The sequence below is a fragment of the Drosophila melanogaster genome, chromosome 3R, assembly GCF_000001215.4.
Source record: "Drosophila melanogaster chromosome 3R".
NCBI classification, from domain to species: Eukaryota; Metazoa; Arthropoda; class Insecta; order Diptera; family Drosophilidae; genus Drosophila; species Drosophila melanogaster.
The window spans coordinates 9,527,412-9,552,019 of NT_033777.3; the positions used below are offsets into that span (position 1 = coordinate 9,527,412).

Genomic DNA, 24,608 nt, shown 5'->3' on the forward strand with positions numbered 1-24,608 from the left:
AAAGAACATGACAAACTGGTTTCGGTCTCTTTGGGGCGCCTGGCAAGGCGAACACATAAATACATACATATGTACATATAGGAAATTAGCAGGCCGTTGAAAATAGAACAAGAAATTAAATGAAATGAAATGCTGAAATCAAAATCATTAAAATGTGGGTGCACAGATCTCGCTGGGGAGCATTAGCCTAAAATTTAATTTGTAAATTTCTGTAAGAAATGTTTTTAAAATCGTGGGGCAGCTGTCGTTGTGCTACCATCGAAAGGCGATGACGTCATGCCGCCGCCACAAATTGATCTCAAGGTCGAGTCGACGGACGCGTTTTCATTTCACTTGGCACACTTGACTGGTGGGCTGCCTTTTAAAATACAAAAAAAACACAAATTGCACTCGTCCATTAGGAGGCAGGAGACTACCTATATCTTGAATCTGTTGGAATCTCCGGCAATATGCGAATCCAATGGATGCAAGGGTGACTGACAGGAGGAGTACAAAAAATACTTTACACTTCCTATGGTTAGCTGAGCGTATAGAGATCGCCGACGCTGGCGAACGATAAGATTAAATTACTAAACAATTGTGTTCATACAAATGCATATTGTATATTGCCATTGCCCGCGGGTACAGAACCCATTAATTGTTTAACAAAAGCAACCCAACCGACCCAACAACACTGATGTCTGTTGATATATAAAATTAACAGCCCTGAAATCTAGAACGCAGTCGCTGCTGTATTTTTAGTTAGATAACAAATTATTAACAGATGCTGGGCGCTGAGCTTTTCGCAAGTCAGTTTAAGGAGTTAGATTAATAAAAGGTTTCTAATCTGTTTAACAACATTGCACTTTATTTATATTGACTGCATTAGTAGTGCTTAAGCATATACATACATATATTTATATAGATATTACTGGTATAAATTAGGGAACAAGCTCTCTGGCTTGTACTTTTGGGTTTTATTTAACAACTTTCTAAACTAACATTAATCGGTTTAAAATTATGTGGTAGATTAGTTTAATTCCGTTTGTCTGACAAGCGCACCCTATATAAAAACACACAACTCGCCCATATATACACATCCATACTGTTTTTGCTAATAAACAGTCAACTTTCGGTGATCAGTTTCAATTCGCCACCCAGCACAGTGGTACGAGATTCCTTGAAATGCCAGTTGGAATTTCCAAAAATTTTAACACAATCTTCATGGCTTTGTTTACAACTTGGGCATATAAACAAATATGAATCAGTGGCGTTTCCAATAGTTACCAATCTTATCGAACTCGGCCATCCACTTGTCCCACTGTGCATTTAGTCAATTCAAGTTGATAGTACCCATGTGTACATATGTTTTAGCTTCGCCATAAATATCGCCGACTTCTGAGTGTGTGCGTGTCTAAATAAACTACGGCTGACATCATTCCTGTTAACATATTCGCAGTTAAGCTCATTATATCGCAAGACACAATTTCGTAAAGTGATTAGTTAGTACATCTTGCAGCACTGGGCTCCTCCTCCGCATAATTCCGCATGATTCCGATTCCACTGGCCTGCAAGAGATGAAAGAAGAAATCCGATTTAAACAAGTTCGTAAATTCCAATCCCCACCAATCGTATCTACATATGGTTGTATCTATATTGTACACGCTCGTGGATAATTGCTTAATTGCGGATCAAATAGATCATTTGATCGAGCAAACAATGGGGGTCTGATGAAAAGTTGGAGTGCTCTTTTAAATATTAAATCTCTTTTAGACCATTTTTAAACCTCCCGTTTTATTTACAGTAACTTTTTACTGAACCTCGTCGTCGGTAGTGGAATAATTGAAAAAAATAAACGCAAACGTGCCTGGAATTATGTTTTGAGTGTTCGGCATGCGGTTTTTCTAAAATGCGCAATTGACGCCCGCCGGTTCGGTTCGCCTGAATTTATTTCAACTTTTGCGCTATATTGAGACCGAAAACCGATTTCTATTGCCGTCTGTTTATTTGCATATTCCGCTTTAAGGCTCAAGTGAAAAAATTCCGAAAAAATTCAAGGTGGAATCGAACGATCGTTGGAGAATAATTCCCAGCAAGATCAACAACGAGTCTCTCGCTCTTATCAAGTGATTCAAAAAACGATGTATCTTTAGAGCTAAATAAACAACAGAACCAAGCTGAACAGGGCAGAACAGCAATAACTATAAACTCTATATCTTCTGTGGGCAGATCTTATTTTAGGCCCCACAATTTGCAGCCAACTGTTCGACGCTATTATTATAGCATAGTGGATCACCTGGCGGCCTGATAGCGAATATATACACAAATGCCAACTAATGAAAAGTTGCCTCCATAGCATGGCAATGCACAGTTAAGCGCTATGGCCTTATCTGGCGACCTCAGCACATGACCGTGAACGAAGCAGGGGGAATTAATCAAATCGAAAGAAATACCAAAATTGGGCTGGTGCCACTCCTCCAGAACGTGGCGACCCTGCAATGGATGTGCATGTGTTGGATGTCTTTGATTCTGTTCGATTCTAAATTCGAAACTCAATCATTTATAGGCAACTGACTCATGACAGAAACTTCCGTTGCGAAAAACGTGTAGCCAGAAGATATGTTAGCCAAATGCTTCTACATGGCGCTCTTGGATTCGTATGTATGTATGTACATATAGCTATATATATCTATATGTGTGCTACGGCAGTATATGGAAACCGCTAAACAAACAAACAAACAGCCAGGGCGTTATGTAAAGTAAACAATTTGAAGACGAACCCAGGCGAACGGAAGGGCCCCAGAAAGTGAAGCGTTTTTAATAGGTTTCCCATTTGTAGCGCAGAACGATGATGATACAGTGACAGCTTGGCAAGGCAAATATTGAAAGTTTCTCTGGACATTGCTTGAGGCCCACAAAAATTTGAAAAAGGGCAGTGAGATATAGCCAAAATTATTGTTCCGCAAGCACAACTAATATCTATTTTAAAACAAACAACAAGGGAAAGTCTCTAAAAATAAGAATGTCTCAACCAAACCACGGAGAAACAATTTGTTTCAGACAAATACAAATACGATGCTTAAAACAAACAAATGCCGGAAAGAAATCGTTTCTAGAAAGTACTTTTTAAAACGTTTTTACGACCAATTTTGTTTGACCTTTAGAAAAATGAATATAGAATTTGAAATTTGGAGTCTAAAGAATATTTGTTTGTTTTAAATTTCGCGACTAAGCTCACCCTCTCGAAGGACTACTGTAATTGTCAATTTCGCCTCCCAAGGCCGAACCGCACCCAAAATGTACTCTAATTTACGACCCATAACAAAACTGCACCCGTCATGCGTCTCACCTGCTTGTGCGCCATTCCACTCCACGGATGGAAGTGGAATCCAGCCTGCTGACCTGTTGACCCGTGCCACGCCCCCTCCCTCCTACAGGACGTAGTTGCGCAGCTTTTCGGTGGGCAGTGTCCGATTGGCGAACGAGACAATCGCCGCCGCCGGCTGGCTGACGGACAGGTCGCAGAACACATGGCACTGGTTGTCCGTGGAGCTGTGCGACCTCCTGGCCACGAAGGCGAAGATGGTCTTCTTGTCAGACTCGCCCTCACTGGTCCACATCCTGTTCTCCGGATCGATGGCACAGTGCGAGATAACATCCGCCTTGTAGTGCTTCCGGAAGAACTTCTTGCGCGTATTGTCCGTGAGCGTGATGCCCTGCGAGGAGACCTTGAAGTGCACCTCCGTGGGCTGCGGCAAGGGTTGCTGACCGTACATCTGGCGGATGGCCTTGCGGATGGCCTCGTTTCCTGTCAGCGATTCCGTGTCGCAGGAGTAGAGCCACAGCACATTGGTGGCTGCTCCGTGGGCCAATAGATGCTGCTGGGCAGGGGTTGTGGCCCGCACCGGTGGTACTATATCCCGATCGGGCAGACGGAGGAGACATGGCAACGCCAGCTGGCTTATGGAATGCTCGAAGACGAGGGCGGACAGTGAAGTGAACACCGGCTCGTCATCGCAGCCCTTCAGATGCACTCCCCCCTTCGTGGGCTCGATGAGGAAGTGACGCACCAGCTCCTGTGAACCGGGAGGCGGTTGGGACACCCGCACCACCAGGCCATAGGAATCCTTGTACGTGGTGGAGTCCCTGACCAGGAACGTGCCCGGCTGGGCAGAGGCCAGCAGAGCGATGGCATCTTCGCGAGTGAGATTTGGTTTGTACCAGAACTGGGACGAACTACGGGCAAATTGTACGGAATCGGCGGACACCTCGAGTGGCTGCAGTGCAGGCGGTACGCCACGACGTGGCCCTGTTTGGTAGATCGACTCTGGGGGCAACTGGGTCGTCGGCGCCAGAGACGCAGATGATGATGATGATGCCCCAAAAGGCGTGCGCGGCGTGACCGGAAAGGCGGGCGTTTCTGGCCTACTGGTGGGACTAGGCGTCATCTGCTGTTGGCCATTGGTATTTGGGTTGCTCACTCTCTTCGTACTGGTGGCATAAATGGGCGAAGCTGGTGCTATAGCTGGTACTCCTATTGCCGGCAATGGCGAGGTGGACTTGGATGTCGATGTGGATGCGGAGAGATCGCGACGAGTGCGCGTGAGTGTCTCCTCCATGTGGTTCTGGCCATAAACGGCGCCCAGTTGCTCCAACGGCTCCAACTGCTGGCGTTTGTGGGTCGTTTCCAAGCTGTTAATTGTGTGATAATTGCGTTCCATGGTCCGCCGATTGACCACGCCATCTGGCACATCCTGATCCAGCCGCAGATCCTCGAAGTGAATATTCCTCGTGGTATACGGTGTAGGTTCGGGCCTAACATCATCCAGATTCAGATTGAACTCAAAATCGTAGTTGTATTTCGTTGATTTCCCATTAGACGAGGGGCTCTTGCGGTATAGGGTTCCATTGCTATCGTTCTTCAGCCCAATTCCATAGCCATCGCTCGGGTAGTATTGCCTCTGCGGCGGAGCGGGTGCCACTCTGGCCCGCTCCCCGGACGACTCCCTATCCAGATTCCTATATTCATTGTAGACCTTTTCGCGTCGCTCCCGCAGCAGCTGCTCGAAATTATCTCTCACCGGCGTCGGCGTTGCGCTGCTCGACGTGTAGTGGTATGTATTGGCTATGGTGTTGGTATTGGTCGAACTGGTGGGACTAACGGCATTGCCCAGCGTTTTGCGCACCAGCAAAGGGCTCGTTAGACGTGTTGGTGGCTTTATCATATCGCCAGTACCGCCATTATTGCTAGAACTATTCGAATTCACATTCGTATTCGTTGGCCCGAAATCAAAGTCTAGAAAACTATCCACTCGCGTCGGTGTCGGAGTTTTTCGCAACGGTGTCGAAGTTTTGGCTATGCCATAGCTAAATGGCAGCGAGTTCTCGCGCGCGTGATAAGGTATTCCATATCCATTGCCGTTTCCAATTCCATTTCCATTACCAATTCCACTTAGATTCCCATTTCCATTCGCCTGCCCATTGCCATTCACATTATAGTTTTTATAGTAATTATTGTTATTATTGGCCGCGGTGTATTGGTATTGATATTTGTGGTCGGCGGCAGCAGCGCTTTCTTCGTACGGCGTCCGCATTGTTTCGCGAATTCCAAAAGACTGATTCAAAAAAAAAGGTCGAGAAGATACAACTCAAACCGTAGAGTCGGCGTTGGCGTTCCGCTCTCTCTCTCTACCTCTCTCTCGCGTGGCAAGTCAAGCAGCAAGTCAACCTCCTCAAGTCAGTTTCTGGTTCGCCATGAGTGGGCACAGTGGGCTAGGCCCTCGTCAACCCATCTTTTAGGTAAACATTTCTAATTATGAACTTTTAATAGTGCGACCAACCTGGCGTATGGGTAATATTTTTGACAGATTTGTGGCAAAAGTGCGTATGAGCAACATTTGACCTTGTTCGATCGTACGATAGAAAAAAACTTTACAGTAATTGTAATCATTTATAACAAGTATTAAAACTACATTATCAATATATTTCACAAAATTGCAATATTGGTTACTTGTAAATTTCGATTTTTGGTGACACCAAAAACTGTATCAACCAAATCCAGAGATATTGCGAAAGTGAAAGAACAGCTTTATAAATAGAACTGTCATCGGGTATTTATTTAATAATCCCACGCCCACTGTGCCTCCAATGCTCACAAGTACACGCCAAAAGGTGTTGGATGCCAAGAGAGATCGTTCCATGAGAGAGTGCACATAGCGGAGACAGGGAGAGAGATGCGATGTGGAGAACGCGAGTCGAAGAGAGTGGAGCGTCGGTGATGTCATCCCCACTTATTGACGAATACACACGAAGGAGAGCCCCAGCCAAACGCACGAACTAATCAAAACAAGCAATCGAAGCCTATACAGATTAGGAGCCCCGTAAAGTTCGATCCGTGCACGTTGGACGCGAATTTTGATCAAAGAACCCGCACATTGCAGTCCCAATTGGAGACCAACGTGTGAAGCGATCCTATTGGAGTGCAATTGATAACAGCTGTGGAAGATCGCTCCCTCTTGGACACCTCTCTCCGTCTCTCTCACGTAACAAGAAACCTCAATTGGGGGGCTTTTTGAAATGGTAATTCGCCGATGGCACCCACTGTAACTTCGGGCACGTTCTTCCATTGAATTCTTGGCGTTTTCATCAATTAAATTGCCTATTTTTCTTTAAATGAGCTTCATTTGCTTTCCGCTGAGTGAAACAAACGAACTTTGTTTATGCCACTTAAATGGGGTTTTCTTTATCAATCAATTGCGGTCTTGTGTTCCAGCAGGTTCAGGTTGCACTTTCCCAATGAACTTTTGTGGCTATTACACATACACCATCAAGCGAGAGGCCACAAACGTACACTTGAAAAAAATATTGGTAAATTTAATAAGAGACTACAGTAAACAATTTAAATGTCTTTCAGACTTATGTATTTTGATGATTATTCTAGAAAACCCTAATTAGTTATTACTCTTACTGTGGAAACTGAAGTATGTTTTCCACCATTTACATTTTTCTTTCAGTGGAACCCATAGAGAAGAAGCTGTCGCATCTTTTTTTGATTTCTCAACATTTTCTTGTAGAAAGTGTCGTGGTGGGCAAACGAAACAACAACAACGAATATAACAACAATGGCTAAGGCATTATAATTGAAACCCCAACAGTTAAGTGACGTCAGTGGAGCAACAGCAACATGGCATAAAGAAAACAAATCAAATTCAGCGAAAATATGCGCTTAAAAAAATAAAGTATGAGAAATAACTGCACAAATCCTCTGTCAATGCCAGCAGAGGTGATCTTCTTCTTCATCTGCTCCTTGCCATGGCTGTTGTTGTTGTTGTTCTTTCAGCAGCCAGTTGTGGGTGGCAAATAAACAAGTTGCTCTCTCGCTTGCTCACTCGCGTGGGGCAGACCCCACCGCCTCTCTTTCGCTCTCCGGTGACCTGTCGCCGCTCTCTTTCGTTGGCCTTAGTTGCGTCCCTAGTTGGCAACTCGTTTACCTTTTTCGTATTTTTTTTTTCGCTTTTTGTCTTGCAGCTTTTCGCTGCGAACATCTGTTGTTGTTAACTCTTTCTGCCGCAAATCTGTTGAAACAAAGTCATGTGGAATTTCGGTAATGTCAATCAGAGCCATATGCTGTGACAACCGGGGATTGCGGGCCCATCTGGCCATCTAATTTTGGCCAAAACGATGGAAAGCTATCGCATGGACTATTACTGATAGTTTGAGTGTGGTTTTCGGGTGTGCAACATACGCATTCGATTCAATTGATGCGAATGTCCGCATCAAGTGGTCGTTTCGCTTCCCACTCGAAAGTTTCCAACGCTTAATCAAGTTTGGAGATTGGACTGTCATATGCATCTCAAGGGGATCCTTTCCAAGGCTCGGAAACGAACTTTTGGATCGAATGCGTACATGTAATGTGGCTTACACTCGCATGAATGGGCTTGGTGAACTATATAGATCTGTGATCTCATTCAGTTAAAGTTGAATTATTCATTACCTTTGTTTAATAACATTGAAATATATTTATAACTATGTGGGTTGTGTCATTTCCTGTCAGAAGTTTGCGTCTTATTTTTGGCTTTGTTCTAAAACTTGTTTGGCAATATACTGGCCAATATTGTTCTGAAACTTCCAGATGCTGATAATTTAGCACATGCACAAATTATTGTGTTCCAAATAATTGGTCGTAATGCTTTAGTTTTTCAAGCACCAAAGGAAAAAAACACATAACTTTTTTTATTGACGTTCATTGAATTTTATTGAAATTTTGCGAGTTAATACAAAACCGAAAATAGAAATTAATGCAATTAACATTAAAAACGCCCGCTCACCGTTACAATGCCACTGAAAAACGTTTGTTTAATACTATGGTTAACTGATTTACAATTACTAGAAGAGTGTCTCGGTTCTTGTCTACAAAAATGTAAAATAATAGTCACATTTAAAATTGCATAAATTCTAGACAAGTGTAGATGTTATAGTATGTCGTACATATTGTTTTTTTTTTACTTTTTTTGTTTTTTTGGAGAAATTCTCATGCATAAAATGTTTTTGTATTTCATAATCATTCTTCTTTCATATTTTCATTTATTTGTTGTTGTTGTAATAATTTGGAATTATGCATTATATGTTTTAAATTTTATTGCATTTTATGTAATTAAATATATATAACGTACATCACAGCAAAACTTTATAATTTTTTTTGTTTGTGTTTTTCTTGGTTTTTTTTTTTTTTTTGTTTTGTTACTATAAATATATTTTTATGATAAGCTTTTGATTTTTGTTAATAGTCTGGAAAATAAAAAACCCGAAGAGAGTTGGAAAAAAACTATTCGATGGAAACACGTAGTATTAGTGCGTTAGTTCAGGATAGACGGAGGCTATATAACGAACTGAAAAGCGTGAAAGTATCGAAACTGGATCAAAATAATAAGATTAAATAATGTTTCTTTTCCGCTTAGCTTGGTTGATTGAATTTTTTTTACATATACTCATACTCGTAAGTAATTATGTCAGTGCACGTATAAAAGGTATTCAATTCATGTATATAATATATTCTATATATAGTTATTTGCTTTTATCATAACGTTCTGTTATTGTGACAAAAAATAAACTTTATTTGGGTTTTCGTTTATCATTCAGTTGATGTTCCTACTAATAAAATTCTAGAAAAGCACAACACCTTTACAATGGTCTTTTGGAAATACCATTCATATATATTAAAAACAAGAAAGAACGCTATAATCGGATGATCCGATTACGTGATACCCAGTAGTCATTATCCTGGCGAACAATAATTGCCAACTTTGGGGCGTTTGCTGAATCGCTTTCAAAAATAAACAATATTTTCTGTAAAAAGTTGTTGTTTTATGGAGATGAAAATATTTAATCAACAAAATAGTTCAGACAAATACATTTTCTATATTCTTAAACGGACAAGTTTGTCTTTATGTGTTGGATTTCAAGTCACGAAATATGGATATCCTTTTCGAATACCGGGTATAATAAATACACACACGTTTTACACATATACTAGGTATCAAGATTTCAGTAATGCATAGCTTTATTAAGGACTTGAGAACGGGGGAGCTAGTACTGGTTGGCTTTGGGTAGGAAAAGTGCTGCAAACTCTCGCTATAAGCAACGGATGGGCCAATAGATGCGGCTTATGGCCATCCCGAAGGGGCTAAACTAATGTTATGTATATCCATTCTCACAAAAAATCAATGCTATCCATAGTATATATATGCTATAAAAAGTTGTTGAGTTAGTTTCAATGGTTTTTTAATACGAATGGAGGGCAGGAATCATTTCAATTTACTTGTTCTTCTCATTTCTCGTTTGGTTTAGTTCCACGTTAATTGGTTAATTGTGTATACCGATCGATCGATAGATAGATATAGATAATTATTGTATGGTACTCGTACTTGTACTTGTACATGTATATTGGTAAAAATGTTTGCTTTTGCTCTCCTTATCCGGCTTCAAAAGGCTAGTGCACGTAGTTCGCTTAAGTCGCTTAAATCGCTTATATCAGAGGGAAAATCTCTATATGTGTATATATGTACGATACTCGTAATACTCGCATCTGATGCAATTTTAATAGACAAGTCACATTGAAGGAGGTTAAGGTGTGTGTTGTGTGTGTGTTTATGTTTATGTTGTTAATGCTTTAGAGTGTTTAGAGCTACAGACGTTACAGTTCAAAAGGCAAAAATACTACGGAAGTGGATGGACTGGTCGGTCGGTGGGCGGCTGAGATCACCACCCACGCACGCTGCCCTGGAAAAGTCTGGTTACGATATACGATACTTGTGTTCTCATAGCGATTGCAATATGTTTAATTACGCACACATCTACTACGAATACATTAATAAGCCCACCAATATACATATGTATGTTTGTTTCTATGCCTGTATGCTAAATTCTTTTAATGGTTGCTTTCCCTCCTGTAAGTGTGTGTACGTGTGTGTGTGTGTGTGTATATATATATGCATCTATATATAGTATATTTGTTGAAACGCTTATCGTCCTCCGTTCATCTGGTTTAGTCGATTTCAAAGATTGCTTATATGTTTCAAAGTTAGTTGCTTCCGTTTATAGTTACTAATTTTCGAACAGTAGAAACGAACAAAATATATATATACGATCTTTTTTTTCCCCTCATAGGATATCATTATCATTGTTTCTGTTTGGTTTTCTTGTTGGTTTTTTTTTCTTTTGCTAGTGCAAGAAGAAGAACTTCTTCAGTGGGTTCAGTTCGTACAATTAGTATAAAATGCAATGCACTATATTTATGCTGTTTTTTGTGTAAGTCGTATATGGGTAAATATAGTACGTTGTTGTTATTAAAACTAAAAGTAATGGTAGTAAATACAAAATACGTAGAGGAAGCAGTAAATACGCAAGCCTAACTCAAAAGCGTGAAAACACAAATCCAAGTTACAAATATTTCGCTTTGCTTAAATATGTATTCTATATAATATAGAGCTATGCATGGCTATGCGTGTGGACAGCAACAATTCAAGATAAACCATTTCGATTTGGCACCGATGCCTCAAAAGGTCCCGAAAAGCCCTCTGGGGATTAATAATTCCTGAATGCCCCATAACCATAACCATCTGGGTTTTGAGTGACCGCTGCCAAGCATTTGAATACACTATATTTGTTCGCATATAGTTATTTGAATGGATTATAGGATATCCTCGAGTTGTAAAGGCAAAGAAATTCTATTGTTAATTTTTTTGTGCAAATCTTGGCTTATATACAGACACTTGCTTTACGCCATTATCATTCTCCAGACACACAAATATATCTGCGCATATATATATATACGCTGTTTAACTATAGTTGAATTCTTGGTGGTACGCGTATATGGGTTACTCCTAATTACGGTTACCATTACTCACATACGAACTAATGTCTAAGACAAGCTATTGAAGAGGCGGCGAGTTTCGCGTGGGCGTGGCCGAGGGGCGGAGCGGGTGGAAACATTATTCGTGGCCAGTTGGGCGGGGGCATACAGCTGAGGAGGAAGCGTCGACGGTTTGGCAGTTGGATTCGTTGCGCGTTACATCAAGTGATGGCGGTGGTGGGAGGTGGGTCCCCCTGCCCAAGACCAGCCCTCCACGCCCGGAATGCTCCTCTGTCCCGATCACTCATCGCCCGGAAAAGCGAAAGCTTGAGGTGTGTGGAATAGGGTTTCCGGTCTAGGCCGCTTGGCTCTGCTGTGGATTGGCGGTGGCCGCTGAAGCCTCGGAAGTTCCCGCCACTCCGGCACTTCCGCCGGACGTGCCGCTCAATGCAGCCGCAGCTCCGGCTGTTGCCTGCGACTGTTGCTGCTGGTCGACGCCGTCGAAGTAGTCGGAGGCATTGCCGCGGCAAATTGGGCAGGTGCGATTCGACTGGTAGGTAATGTAGGTAATTGAATATTTTAGATTTATTGTGACTTTTATTTTACATTTTAAAGCACTTACTCGCAGCCATTTGTCCACGCACTTGGCGTGGAATTCATGGGAACAGGGCAGGACGCGCAGTAGCTGACGTAGCTCAAAGTCACACATGCACACCACACAGGATGATTGGTCGCCTGGAGGAAATATAATTGGGTCCGTAAGTAAATAGTGGACAAGTAGTTGAAACAAATCAATAAATTGTATAAATATAACTTTAAATTGCAGCATATTTGGTAAATTTTGTACATCAACTGAAATTTATTTTAAAAAATATAGCACACTTTTTCGGGCAGACTTCAAATTACGTATACGCACGGTTGCCTTCGCCGGTGTGTGACAAATGTATCTTAAATATATCATCCTACAATTTTGTTTTCCTCTATGTAAAAAAAGCTGTTCCACTGGTCGGATTTTTACATAATCTTGCGAAAGATTAAATAGCTGGTTCCGGATCTACAAAGAGACTTATTCACTCACCGTTGTGCACCTCCGGGTTGAACTTGTAGCTGGGCAACTGATCGATCTCATTGCGGGTGAGTCCCCTCGGCTTGGCCTCACCCAATCGCTCGGCCAGGCTGAGCAGCGCCTCGTAGTTCTCCGTCTCATTGGTGTCGCCAGAGCTCAGATCATGTTGGTTATAAGGCGACAGCGGGAACATGGCCCTATACAAAGGATGAGCATTGGGTTATATAATGGACAAAGAGAATTGAGATCTGTCGAACGTACAGGAAATTGAGCAAGAAGCCAGGGTTGATGATGCCCGACGTAGCCTGAATCTGGACAGGAGCTTGGTGGGCGGCGAGCGACTGCGGCGGCAGGACGTGACGATGTCCATGGTTCGCCGTCCAGAAACGCGGTATGCGGCGGTGGGGCGGGAATGTGCGGCGGTCCGATGAGAAGAGGATCTGCTGCGCGGTGGTTATCTGGGCGCCGGCAGCGACGGCCGCTGCAGCTGCCGCCGTGGAATGTAGATGATGGGTGGCGGCCGCTGCCGCCGCTCCGCTCAGCGGCGTGATATGGATGCCCGGCGGCAGCTGGTGGGCATGCGGATGAGCATGAGGATGGGCGTGAGGATGGCCATGGGCACCCGGCGCTTCAATGGGTCCCAGATTGGCCGTTGCAATGGCCACCACATCCCGCTGCTGCTGCTGGGCGGTCAAGGTGGCCTGGGAAATCATTTGCTGGGCTGTGGTATAGGTAGAGACATTAGATAAGCATTGGAATCTAGAACTCAGTACTTACCCTGAATAAGTGGCTGATGCTGTTGTTGAAGTGGAGGAGCGGCCAGTCCTGGTGGTGGGGCGGCGGGGAATGGCTGCGTGTAGACACCGTGCAAGTGACAGGGTGCTAGTCTAGCCTGCGCCGGTATAGGATAGGTGCAGAAGGAGGCCCAGAAGGGCTCCGAGGGACGCAACTGCAGGTTCACTGGCACCTGGTTCAGATTGAGGTCCACCATCAGGGAGGCGGGCTGTGGCGGTGCTTGTGGATAGCCAACCGCTTGCTGGTGACTCGGTGGCTGCGGCGGCGCCTGCACCTGCTGCAGAATGGGACCCACCGAGCTGCTGGAGGTGGCTCCTCCCGAGCTTCCTCCACTGCTGCCCAAATCCCACGGTGAACGCTGGACGTGCGGCGGTGGCACCTGCTGCTGAGGAACGTAGTGCGGTTGTGGCTGATGATGGTGCATCGGGTGATAGTTGGATGGCGGCTGCTGTTGCTGCTGCTGAGGATGATGAACCTGATGGCCGTACTGCTGTTGCTGCTGCTGCGTGGAGGTAGCCACATCGCGCAACCGCGGGCGTCTAAGTGGCGGACTTCCCTGCTGCATCTGCAGAGAATTACCCGTTAAGTTAATAAGCTATTGAGAAAAAGACCATTCTGGAAACTCACGTGTGCCATCGGACAACGGTGTTGGGGCTGTGGTCCGTTCGGGGGTCTTCCGGAGATGCGGCGGCGCTTACGCGACGGACTGTCGGAGTTGAGGCCTCCGGGTCCGTTGTTCAGCGACAGCGAAGAGCCCGACAGGCCCGAACCCGAGGGCAGTTCACCCATAAGTCCTGGTCCGCCGGTCGAAGTGGACGCACCGTTGTTATTACCATAGGCCATGTGCTGGTAATGCGATCCATTGCGTCCGTAGCCACCGCCCCCGCTACCTCCTCCGTTGCGCATAAAGTTGTACGAAGAACCCTCAGCTCGATCCCGATGGTCGGGTCCTCCGTTCTGTTCGGAGTTTCCAAAGTGCTACGGATGAAGGGGTTAGTATTTAGATCTTTCTATCTCTGCTATATCTCTGTATACATCGAGCCCTAACTATACTTATAGTTGTATTAATCAGCTTACGTTATTCAAGTTCCTGTCGTTGTAGTTGCGCTGGTGGTGTCCGGAATTGATCAGGCCATTCATGGATGAGGACGGGTTGTTCAAGTTATCGGACATATACCGACGTCCATTGTGGCCATGTCCGTTGTTATTTCCATTTCCGTTGCCGGAATAGTCCCGCGATTGAGCCGGACACACGCCACGTCGGTAGTTCATATAATCGGGTGGTCCATTGGTATTACCATTTACGATCCCGTTCCCGATACCCCGATTGTTATTCCCGTTGTTGTAGCCACGTTGGTGATTGTGGCCAAGATTGGGGGAATTTCCGGGTCCCTGACCTTGGCTGTGGCTATTGATGGGTGCGGATGCGTTATTAATTTGATGTTGTTGTTGTTGGGGCAGCATCGAAGACGCAGACGAAGACGTTGACGAAGACCCATAAGGAATTATATCGGTACAAGAATTTACATTCACAACATCAGTAGGATTACTATTTGTTGTTGGATTGGTTGAATTGAAAGTTGTTGCGTTGATTGAATTTGAATTCGTTCGTGTTAGCGGAAGGGATTGGCGATTAGTCTGTTGCTGTGGGCTATGCAATGGATGGTACTGGTGTGGCGGATGGTACTGGTATCGGTATTGGTACTGGTATTGGTACTGGTACTGACTATGATGTGGATTGGGGTGATGGTTTTGACTACGTGGCGGCGGGTTATGCTGATTCTGATCACTAGAACTGGTGTTGGAACTGGAATTGGAATGGGAATGGGATCTGTGGCCAAAGGATACTACTCGCTGGGCGGGCGGCGTGACAGGGCCAAGCGTTAGGCACAAACGGGCAGGATTCAGTCTCACCAGGGAAACGGACATGGATCCATAGGTGTGGGATCCCCCACTTCCCGTACACATCTCGTAAAAATTGGAATTTTGGTTCTGGTTGGGGTGGGCTTGGGGATTACTACGCTGACTAATGGGATTATTGCTAGCATTGCTGTTTGTATGGCCGTTGCTGTGTGGGGAGTTGGGGGAGTAGGAATGCGGTGGGTATTGGCGGTAACTGTTTGACTGCTGTGGTGAACTCGAATGCGGGTAGTGGGGTGTGTGCATTTGGGTGTGGTGGGGGTGATGGTGACCTTGGTGGAGGGAATGATTAGTGTGAATGTGGCTCTGAGTGTGACCATTGTTGTTGCTGTTGTTGTGATGATGATGCGCTTTGCTATTGTTATAAATACAAGTTCCGCTAGAATTACTTGTTTGTACATCGCTGGATTTTCGATTTTGAGGATTGCAGTTGCAGTTTTGTTTTAGATAATATGTAATACATATATACGTATATATAGAGAGTATAATATTCGGTTGTACGAGATACAGTTGAAAATTGTTCAATCAAATCAATGCAGTAGCAGTGTGTGGTAGTATTAAACACAACCCATATATAGTTATTTGTATGCATATTACATGTACAGGTAGTAGGTAGTAGTAGTGGTGTATATATGCAGAGTGGTAGCCACACATACGTTATTTATATAGTTTTTTATTTTGCAGTAGATTTCGGTTTTTTTTGGTTTTATATGAAGAAGAAAGAAAAACGAAAAAGATAAAAATAATATATATGTAAATGGCAAAATGCAATAATTAGATATTAGTTTAATATAGATATATATATATATATAATATCGATATGTACACACATTTAGTATAAACAAATACGTACGTACTAATTAGTTTCACATCGTTTGCAGATATTTCTATTTCCTTTTTTTTAGTTCTGCTCTTTTGTTTTGAATGCATTTTAGGTGGAAATTTGGTTAGATTTCTATTTTATTTATTTATTTGTTGCTCGCTTTGTTTTTATGCACACTACGCTTACCAAAAATCGAAATAGAAACGGAAATCAAAACAACGAAACGCCAATCGCACACTGTTCTTCACACTATTCAAATTTAACGTAACGGCAAAAAGGCAACTGTAACGTAATAGGCCGTTCTCACTAGCTAAACACGAGAGAAATACATTGGATACGTATATATATATTTGAGAGAGATAGAGAGAGAGTGCTGGTCATGCTCCAAAACTATACGAAAGAGAACGTAAACCGAAAACGTAAATAAACTGGTACAAAAACAACTCGTACGTAAGCTTGAGCTTTTCTTCAGCCTGTGAAAAAGCTATTACGAATTACTGTTATTATTATTATTTTTGCGGTGTGGGAACGGATACGGAAATGGAACAGAACGAGATCCAAGAGATCGTGATCGAGCTGGGCACACACCATAAAGTAGTTCTTATGACTATGTATAGTTACTTAAAAAAAGTGGGGGAAAAGGGGCGTGTCTAAGCGCCGAACGTTTTAATTTAATCGTAACGTATGTAAGCCGGTGTCTGCGTAACGTATTAACTCTTACGATCTAGATGCAAAAGCTGCGATTGCAACTGGATAAATAACAACTATTGTACGTACAGCTGTGTTTTGGATAAAAGCAGTGAACTATTCTTAAAAATATTAACAAATTATATAAAACGATTTGAAAAACATAAAAATGAATTTAAACTGTATGCCAAAACAGACCTTTTTAAAACTGATATAGCAACGCTGAAATTTAAGTATATTTGTTAGAAGTGTTTTCTTTTTCAACTACTATTATTTAAACACAGCTGTATCTCAGGTAGACGACAAATCAAAGAAGAGTACTTGATAAACAGAGTGTGACAATGACCATACAATGCTGTACTTGTTGTTATTGTTATTATTACTATTATTGTGGCTCGCTTAAAGTTACACACGCACACACACAAACAGTCAGTAATAGAAGAGAGCAGAAAGATAGATATAGAAAGAGAGCAAGGAGTAAATCAAAAGGAGAAGGATATGCTCGAGCTTTTTAAAAAGAGTTGAATTTAACAGTTGTTTTTCGGTAATTTGTCTGTTTTCATTGTTAAATTGAGTTAACTTTTGGTTTTTTGGATTTTCTATTAGGTTGGTTTGTCAAACATTCTAAGCCGCAGTGTGCAAAATGCAAATAAATAAGTAAAACATTAAGCTGAGTTTGTTGATCATTTGCAAAACTCGACTCGGTTCGCCTCGACCTACGCAAAGTTAAGCAAAATACATCAATCAATAGTCATCAATATACTTAGCTATCAATCAAGAAACTCAACTAAAATGCATCATTCATAAAATGTCGAAATCGAAAAAATTACAACTAGTTACGGTACGGTTTGGATAAAGAGGAAATTTTGTAACTAAATTCATACTTGGCTTGCACTTTTCATATTTATCATCGCATTTATGTTCGTTCTTGGTTTTTTTTTTTGCTTTTTTGTTTTATTTAACGAATAGCATTAAACGTGAAGCGACACTATTGCGCAAAACGAAAGTAAGGTTATCAAAAATCAAATAAAACCGTATATCAAATAATAACGTTGTGGGTGGGTTTAGGTCTTGAAATTGGGAGCAGGTGGAAACCCTACCTGATGGATTAAATAGTGTACGAATTGAGACATTCTGGCATATATAATTGGCCTACAAAAATGACAATATCTGATTAAAATATTGTAGTGGATGTCTGGAAAAACAATAGAATCTGAATCTGTGGATTAACTTTTAATCTTATAAAATGAATTTCTTTTTCATTAATATTATATGGTGGTGCACAAGTAAATTCGATTTATATGGAAAAAACCCTCAATAGATAATTTGAAGTTTTAACGTCAACTTTCGATAGCCATGCAAAATAATGTAACGAATGTTACTCTAATTTACACTTAAATTGAAATAGTCCTGTTTCGATGCAGCATGAAAAGCACTTACCCACCCAACTAAATAATTGTAAATTCCTTACAATAGTCGCCTGCCGATGGTCGATGTCACCGTCGATGTTTCCTTTACCAATCAATTAGAACTCACTTAAATCTACTACTGACTCCTGCTCTAAAGATTTAAAAGCCCGTAAAGGTAATGGTAGTAATTGCCAGCTAAACTACCCACACAATAAGGAATCAGGGGGAAAGAGAAGGTGGATGGCTTTTAAGATAGGTCCTTGGGGATGTACTGAATGGGCCAGAGAGTGACAGAGAGAGGGGGAGAAAGAGAGATAGCATGCTGGTAAGTACTTAAGTCCGTTAGACGCGCTTTACTCAAAATCAAGAAGAAGCGTTGGGGACAAAGAAACAACTACGAAACGAAAGAGAAATTGCTACGTAATAAGGTTTGGTACGCCATTTTCAAGTGCTTTTCATGCATTTTCTTGGGGAACTGTTTGATCGGTCTTAAGTCTATGAAACATTGAATGTTCTTCAAGTTATTACAAGATATTATGGAAATTAAGAGTTTCTGATTCGGTTAATACGCATACGATATCTTCTACGTAACTTCACACTGCTCAAATTTCGGGTATGGTAATTTAAAAGCGGTTAAAAAATGTACATACGATAGGTAAACCATTAAGTAAATTCAAATCAAAACTCAGTTCTTGTTGGATAGTATAATGTGGGTGTGTATGTGTAGTTTTTGATGTCAATGCTGGGATAGTTACAACGTTAATTAGTACATAATGGTATGGTATGGTAACTGAGTGGGTTAGGATGTGGGTTTCGGGTGCCAATTTCGACAAGGAACAAAACACAAAATGTACAGTACGCAAGATAACGCAAGAGAGTTACAAATGATCGAGAAGTATAAATGGTATAACACTATATCCATTGTGTGTCGCCATCAAATTGGCAAGGCAAGCTTTTTTGTTTAGTGCTTCGAAAATTCAACGGTTAGGACCAATTCAAATGTTTTTGGTTGCACTACTGAACGCGACATTAATTACAAAATTCTCCCTTTAGCCTAAAAGCGATTTTCGGTTCTTGTTGACTTTTTTTTTCAGTTCAGGTGTAATAGAGATAGAGATAGAAAGTAGATAAACTGTTCTAGTCGTGGGGGAAGTTACAAGGATATGTCTTGTTAATTATGGATGGATATTCATTGGGGGCTTTCGGGAGCGGTTCGGATTGGATTTGGGGGTAACGTTTCGAATTCGCTTTTCTTTTCAATGTCACTTAAGGCTAAACATAGAGCTCGATTCCAGGAAAGGATCTCGAGTGAGTAGGTGGAAATGGTTTAAAAACGCAAGCGGCTCTCGGCTCTTACCAATTTGGGTTTGCATCTTTGTTATTGACATTGTTGCTGTTGTTGTTGCTGCTGATGTTGCCACCGTTGTTATTGTTGTTGTTGCCACCGTTGTTATTGTTGTTGCCGCTGTTGCCACCGTTTAAATTGACGTTGCACCACGGACTGTTGCCCAGCCACAGGTTGTTGTTGCCGTTATTGCTGGACCGCTGCTGCCCCTGTTGCTGTTGCTGCTGTTGTTGTTGTTGCTGCTGCTGGACGTGCGGATGTGTGTGTGGCGAGTATACCATGCGACCGCCCAGCCCGCCACCACCGCCGCGTTGCGAGCGGACCGATGAAGAATTGCGGGTAAAGGGCCGACGGCTGCTGCCCCCATGATTGTTGCCGCCGGTGGCATTCGAGTTCAGCATGCTGCTGCCGCACTGTTGTTGCTGCAGATGCTGCTGCCGCACTGTTGTTGTTGCTCCTGCCTGCGGTTGTTGCTACTGCCTGTTGTTGTTGCTGCTGCTTCTGCTGTTGTGGATGCCACTGCTATTGCTATTCGACTTTCGACTGGGCGAGAGCTTTCTTTGCGCTTTTCTTGTAATCACACAGCTGCGGGCGGAATTAGAAACGAGACGATTTGCTTATTAAGTGGCCGCTTGAACACTTAACTATGCATCCCGGTTCCGTTTGCAATCTGAATACGATTGGGACCATCCAAAACTGATCATAATTGAACATTTTTGTTTTACAAATACAGGCGACTCAAGGGTAGAAATGAAAGCATTATTGTATAGCATTATCTTTTGTCCTAAAAAGAGCTTTTTTTTCTAGGCCCGAATCACTCAAGAAAATTTACTTTACTTCCGCGAATTCTTGAGAAATTGATAAATCATATCAGGTATATTTAGTTACAATAACTATTAGCTGATATTTTGTATTTTAATCAAAAAGTTGAGTTCGTTCAAGTTCGTGATGCCACCAACTCAGATTATAATCGAAAACGGAAAACGGTTTTTTACGCTCTAGATGTTTGTGGATTTTAATTTTTGGTATTTGATATTACATTTTTGAGTTTTTTATTATTATTTGTTTAGGAAGAAGTATTCTAAGCCGGACCCGCGCTCCAGAACAGAAAGCAAACAACCAACAAGCCAACATGCTCAATAACAAAACATTTATGGTTTCTCTAGTAGGCCAAATACTTACTTAGGCAAGGATAATAAAATTTATATATATAAATGTGAGTATATATTGATATGTATATATACGTGTTGGTGTGTTTATGTGTGGATATACGTAAATATTTATTGGAATCGTAATAAATAAAACAGCAACAATTTTTCAGTTTGTTTAAAGAGTGTAGCTTTAATAGGTTTTCAATTATATGGAACTGAGATGAGATACGTGCGTGGTTAGTTTTTCAACTATAGGTATAAGTACGATATAAATGTATATAAATTCATGTATAGGGGGTATGTGGAAAAGCTGCCGATACAAATACAGATACGATATATATAGATATAGATATAAAGTTAACAGTTACGGGTACATAGGTAGTACATATGTATGTATGTGTATATGTGAACTAACTCCGCCGACTCCGTCTGCCATGATATGTGGTAACGATAAATTTTACACTTTCAGCGTTTCCATTTTAAGTTGTTAAACACAATAACCCATCGTTAAGCCGCCCCTCCCACATATACATAACAGGTCCATTAAAAAGTCCCCGACCTACCACAGTAAACATTTTTTTTTCTGCCAAATTTAAGTTTTTCATTCAACAAAGTTCGCTTCAATTTTTCAATACCATTTATGTAGTAGGATTTCTCCTTTGCTTTCAAATAGGCGTCACTTTTCGCGATCACTTCTTCATTCGACGTTAATTTCTTCCCAGCGAGCATTCCTTTGAGACCTGAGGATTTGGATATGGACCGAAAGCTAACAAATTCTGTGTGAGGACGAGGACTTATCAATTGACCTAATACATATTTATGTGTTTTACATGAATGTGTCAACATAACAAAAACAATATTAGTGGCCCTGTTTTTTTTTTTGTGTGTAGCGCTTTGGGTTTCGGTTTCTATTCTGCTTTCGGCTTCGGGTTTGGTGGATATGTATGGATCGAGGTCGAGGGGCGGATGACTGATTACAAACTTATCACTTATCGCCCGGCGGGCAGTTAGTACAATCGAAAGATTCCAGATCAACAGAGCGACAGTTAAAGAGGGTTACACTTAACGTACATGGGCCATGTGTTGTGGGTGTGTGTGTGTGTGTGCTCTATAGGTAGGTAATATAGTAAATACTAGGCGTAAAATAGAAAACGAACATGTGCAAAGTAAAACAAACAGTGTGACAAAGTCGTGTTGTCGTATATAGTATATAGCTTAAATTGATGGGTTAGAGATCGACCGTATTTGGGAACCATTAGGAGAACAGAGGACAATTACAAATAATTATTCAGTCTTTGATTGTTTGTATAATTAACAGGTTTACAAAAAAAAAAAAAAAAATAATTAAAGCTTACAAACTAAAGCTGTTTGGTTTGCCAGTTGCGGTAGACCGTTGATAGGTTGGTTGGTTGATTGGCTCAGGATGGCTGATAGGTTGGTTGGTATTGTAGGCAGTTCGAGGATTAAACGTTTAAGACTTGCGCTGAGATTCAGGTGTGCAGTTTGCATTTTGCAGATTACATTTGCATTTGCGCTTGCAGTAGTTGGTCAGTGAGTTTGAGATACAGATACGAATATGGCCAGATACAAAAGTGTCAACGGCACGGCACGGCAACGCAAGGGGCAGATGGCAGTCTTATGTGGTACATACGGGGATGTATTTAGTATACACTTTCGGTTTAGTTGCTTTCGGTATCAGTATCGCTATATATTGGTTTTTACGTGTTGCTATATACGAGAGTCAATAGGGGAAACACTTGATGATCGGTATTCGTTTGAGAGACGTGTGTGTTAAAGAAGCGGGGCACGTCTGGCCGCGGCCGTTAACAATGCAAATTTACCACCAAAACCAGCAATAAAATATTGTATGTATGCTAAAACAAAGAAAATAAAAGTAAAAGAAAACATTGCTATTACATTCAGTTGAGAAACTAATTACTTGGGTTGGTTTAGTTTGGTTAGCAATAAATGTATGTATATGTGGAATAATATTAAAATATAGATCTATATATATAAAGCCTGGTTTTAATTGCGGCCAATGAGTATTAATGCCAATGTAATGCAAATTAGACGTAAAATATAGGCAGGCAGTACAATATACAAATGCTTGTTTATCATAACGATAATGGTTGTAATTGTGGTTCAATATACAGTTGCAGTTAAACTAATAGTGCTGTAAACTATTTTTGGTTTGTAGTCTCTGAGAAATGGTTACTTGAATATGTTGAAGTGGAGTAAAGTTTCTTCTAAGAAGAAGGTTAGTGTTGCTTAAAACAGACATTTAAGTAGAAATATTATATATATTATATAATATTATATATATTATATAATGGAATTCTATAATTTGTACCCCAAAGATATTCTCCGCAATTATATAGTGATATATTCTTAGCATAAGAAGTTCTTTTTCTTTTCATAACATAAATTTCGATGCTTTTAAAATGGAAGCACTAAGATTTTGGAAGCACCCTCTTCGTATAACGACTGTGTCACGGCATAAAACCCCTCTTTGATCAGGGTATTTGTGGTAAATATTATTATAAAGATAAGATAAGTGCATTTCTAAACATAGATTATAAGACTTAATGCAGCGATAACATATACTTATGTATGTATGTATGTATATAAAGAGCGACCTCTTCGGTGCTCTCCTTCAACATTGTAAATAGACTACATTTCCGTAATTTAACTATTATTTTGACCACAAATGTGTGTGCGCGTTCTTCTATGCATACTTGGGCAGGGTCGGTGTTCGAGTTGGGGTCACACTACGCCCTCTCAAAATTAAAACAATAAATTATAAAAAATATACGCATATACACACAAGGAAGCAGGCATCAAAATATTCGCTTTTTCCATGGAGTCCGGACCCCAACACACATACACACTCACACCGATGCACAAAGAAACCGAGAGAGGGAGAGCAGAGAGCGGCACTGAGAGCACGTGAGAGGACCCACCTACTGTGCATACATGTGTCTGTTGGCAGCTCCTATTGTTGTTGCTATTGCGTAGTCATGACAGTCAACTTCATCGAATGCTCTTTTTCGCTTTTCTTAGTTTCGTTTTCTTTACACACATTGATTATATGAATATATGGATATGTATACCAACGAAACTCTTGTTGGCTAGCTGGTTTTTGGCAATTACGCTGCGCTGTGGCGTTTCAAAACACGATGATGGGGCTAAAAAAATGTGCCTTTGAGGTATAGACACTGGTTAATTTGCATTGACTGCTGCCACAACATAACTGCACTTTGCACTCACACACACACTAAGATATGTTTTTCAACGCAAAGCATTCGGGGCGGGGTTTTAATATTGCTATTGAGCTACAGGCAGAGTAATCCGAAATATTAAGAATAATAATACTACACACCAGACGCGGAGCTCCCGACTCGACGGCAGACAAAGACGCAGTGTGGTAAAATGTGCCCAGACCAGACGGGGCGCTCCTCTCTCTCACACTCTCTTTCTCTCTCTCGTTTCCGCTGCGAGTGTAGATATATGGATGGAAAATCGAAACTCTGTGGCTGTGGCCAGCCCCCGCGGCCCCCTTTTGCTATCTCGCTTGCTCGCATGGACAAAATCAACACAAGTTCACACACATACAGGCACACGGATGTGAACTCACAATGACAACCACTTCGTCACCAGCAGATAAAAAAGTGCTGGCCTTAAATCAATTGCGTTTTATGTAATTCCACTACATTCGTACGTTACGAAAACAAGCACTATTCATATTACACGGTATACATTATTACTTCCTATCGAGTCCAAATTGCTAGGCAGGAAAGGTCTTAAATTTTTACGCTTTATGGGAGTTTACCTTGGGTTCGACCTGACAAAGAGTGTGGCCGCGGCGAGACTGTGAGAAATTACCAAGTGGTGTCTGTTATCTTAATCCCAAATACTCTAGAAACATTTGTATACTAGAATTTGAGATTTAAGCATATTATAAAAGAAATTTATTTATATTTAACTAAAAATGCTTCTTAATATTCGCAAAACAGTTTTTTAATAGCAAAGTAAAGGAACTGGATTTTATTTTAATAAGTGTGTATTCTATTTTTTTGTCATATT

At 41.5% G+C, this 24,608-nt stretch overlaps 2 protein-coding genes and 1 long non-coding RNA gene across 10 annotated transcripts; all 3 read right to left on the reverse strand.

Annotated features, from left to right (window-relative positions):
* Positions 1–826: 826 nt before the first annotated feature.
* by (blistery) lies at positions 827–5,600 on the reverse strand. 3 transcript variants are annotated; one of them, NM_141644.4, is made up of 2 exons: positions 3,329–5,600; positions 827–1,547 (listed from the first exon to the last, which is right to left on the reverse strand). In NM_141644.4, exon 1 carries the CDS (start codon positions 5,571–5,573, stop codon positions 3,411–3,413), a length of 2,163 nt encoding a protein of 720 aa, NP_649901.1. In that variant the 5' UTR covers positions 5,574–5,600; the 3' UTR covers positions 827–1,547; positions 3,329–3,410. The 3 variants fall into 3 exon arrangements, with proteins under 3 accessions (NP_649901.1, NP_001163570.1, NP_001163569.1); NM_001170098.2 differs by having other exon boundaries at positions 923–1,542; positions 1,843–5,600; NM_001170099.3 differs by having other exon boundaries at positions 827–5,600.
* Positions 5,601–8,213: 2,613 nt separating this feature from the next.
* mura (murashka) lies at positions 8,214–24,395 on the reverse strand. Of its 3 annotated transcripts, NM_169291.2 has the most exons (10): positions 24,355–24,395; positions 22,367–22,399; positions 19,387–19,959; positions 14,268–14,598; positions 13,818–14,168; positions 13,173–13,755; positions 12,657–13,116; positions 12,408–12,592; positions 11,952–12,064; positions 10,743–11,879 (listed from the first exon to the last, which is right to left on the reverse strand). In NM_169291.2, the coding sequence occupies exons 3-10, from the start codon at positions 19,773–19,775 to the stop codon at positions 11,685–11,687; spliced, it is 2,607 nt and encodes an 868-aa protein (NP_731366.1). In that variant the 5' UTR covers positions 19,776–19,959; positions 22,367–22,399; positions 24,355–24,395; the 3' UTR covers positions 10,743–11,684. The 3 variants fall into 3 exon arrangements, with proteins under 3 accessions (NP_649902.2, NP_731366.1, NP_731367.2); NM_141645.4 differs by lacking the exon at positions 22,367–22,399 and having other exon boundaries at positions 8,214–11,879; NM_169292.3 differs by lacking the exons at positions 22,367–22,399; positions 24,355–24,395 and adding an exon at positions 23,905–23,927 and having other exon boundaries at positions 14,268–15,513.
* lncRNA:CR42549 (long non-coding RNA:CR42549) lies at positions 20,693–24,395 on the reverse strand. 4 transcript variants are annotated; one of them, NR_033164.1, is made up of 2 exons: positions 24,355–24,395; positions 20,693–22,399 (listed from the first exon to the last, which is right to left on the reverse strand). It is a non-coding gene; the product is annotated as a long non-coding RNA:CR42549 (long non-coding RNA). The 4 variants fall into 4 exon arrangements; NR_033166.1 differs by lacking the exon at positions 24,355–24,395 and adding an exon at positions 24,290–24,337; NR_033167.1 differs by lacking the exon at positions 24,355–24,395 and adding an exon at positions 24,160–24,337.
* Positions 24,396–24,608: the final 213 nt, after the last annotated feature.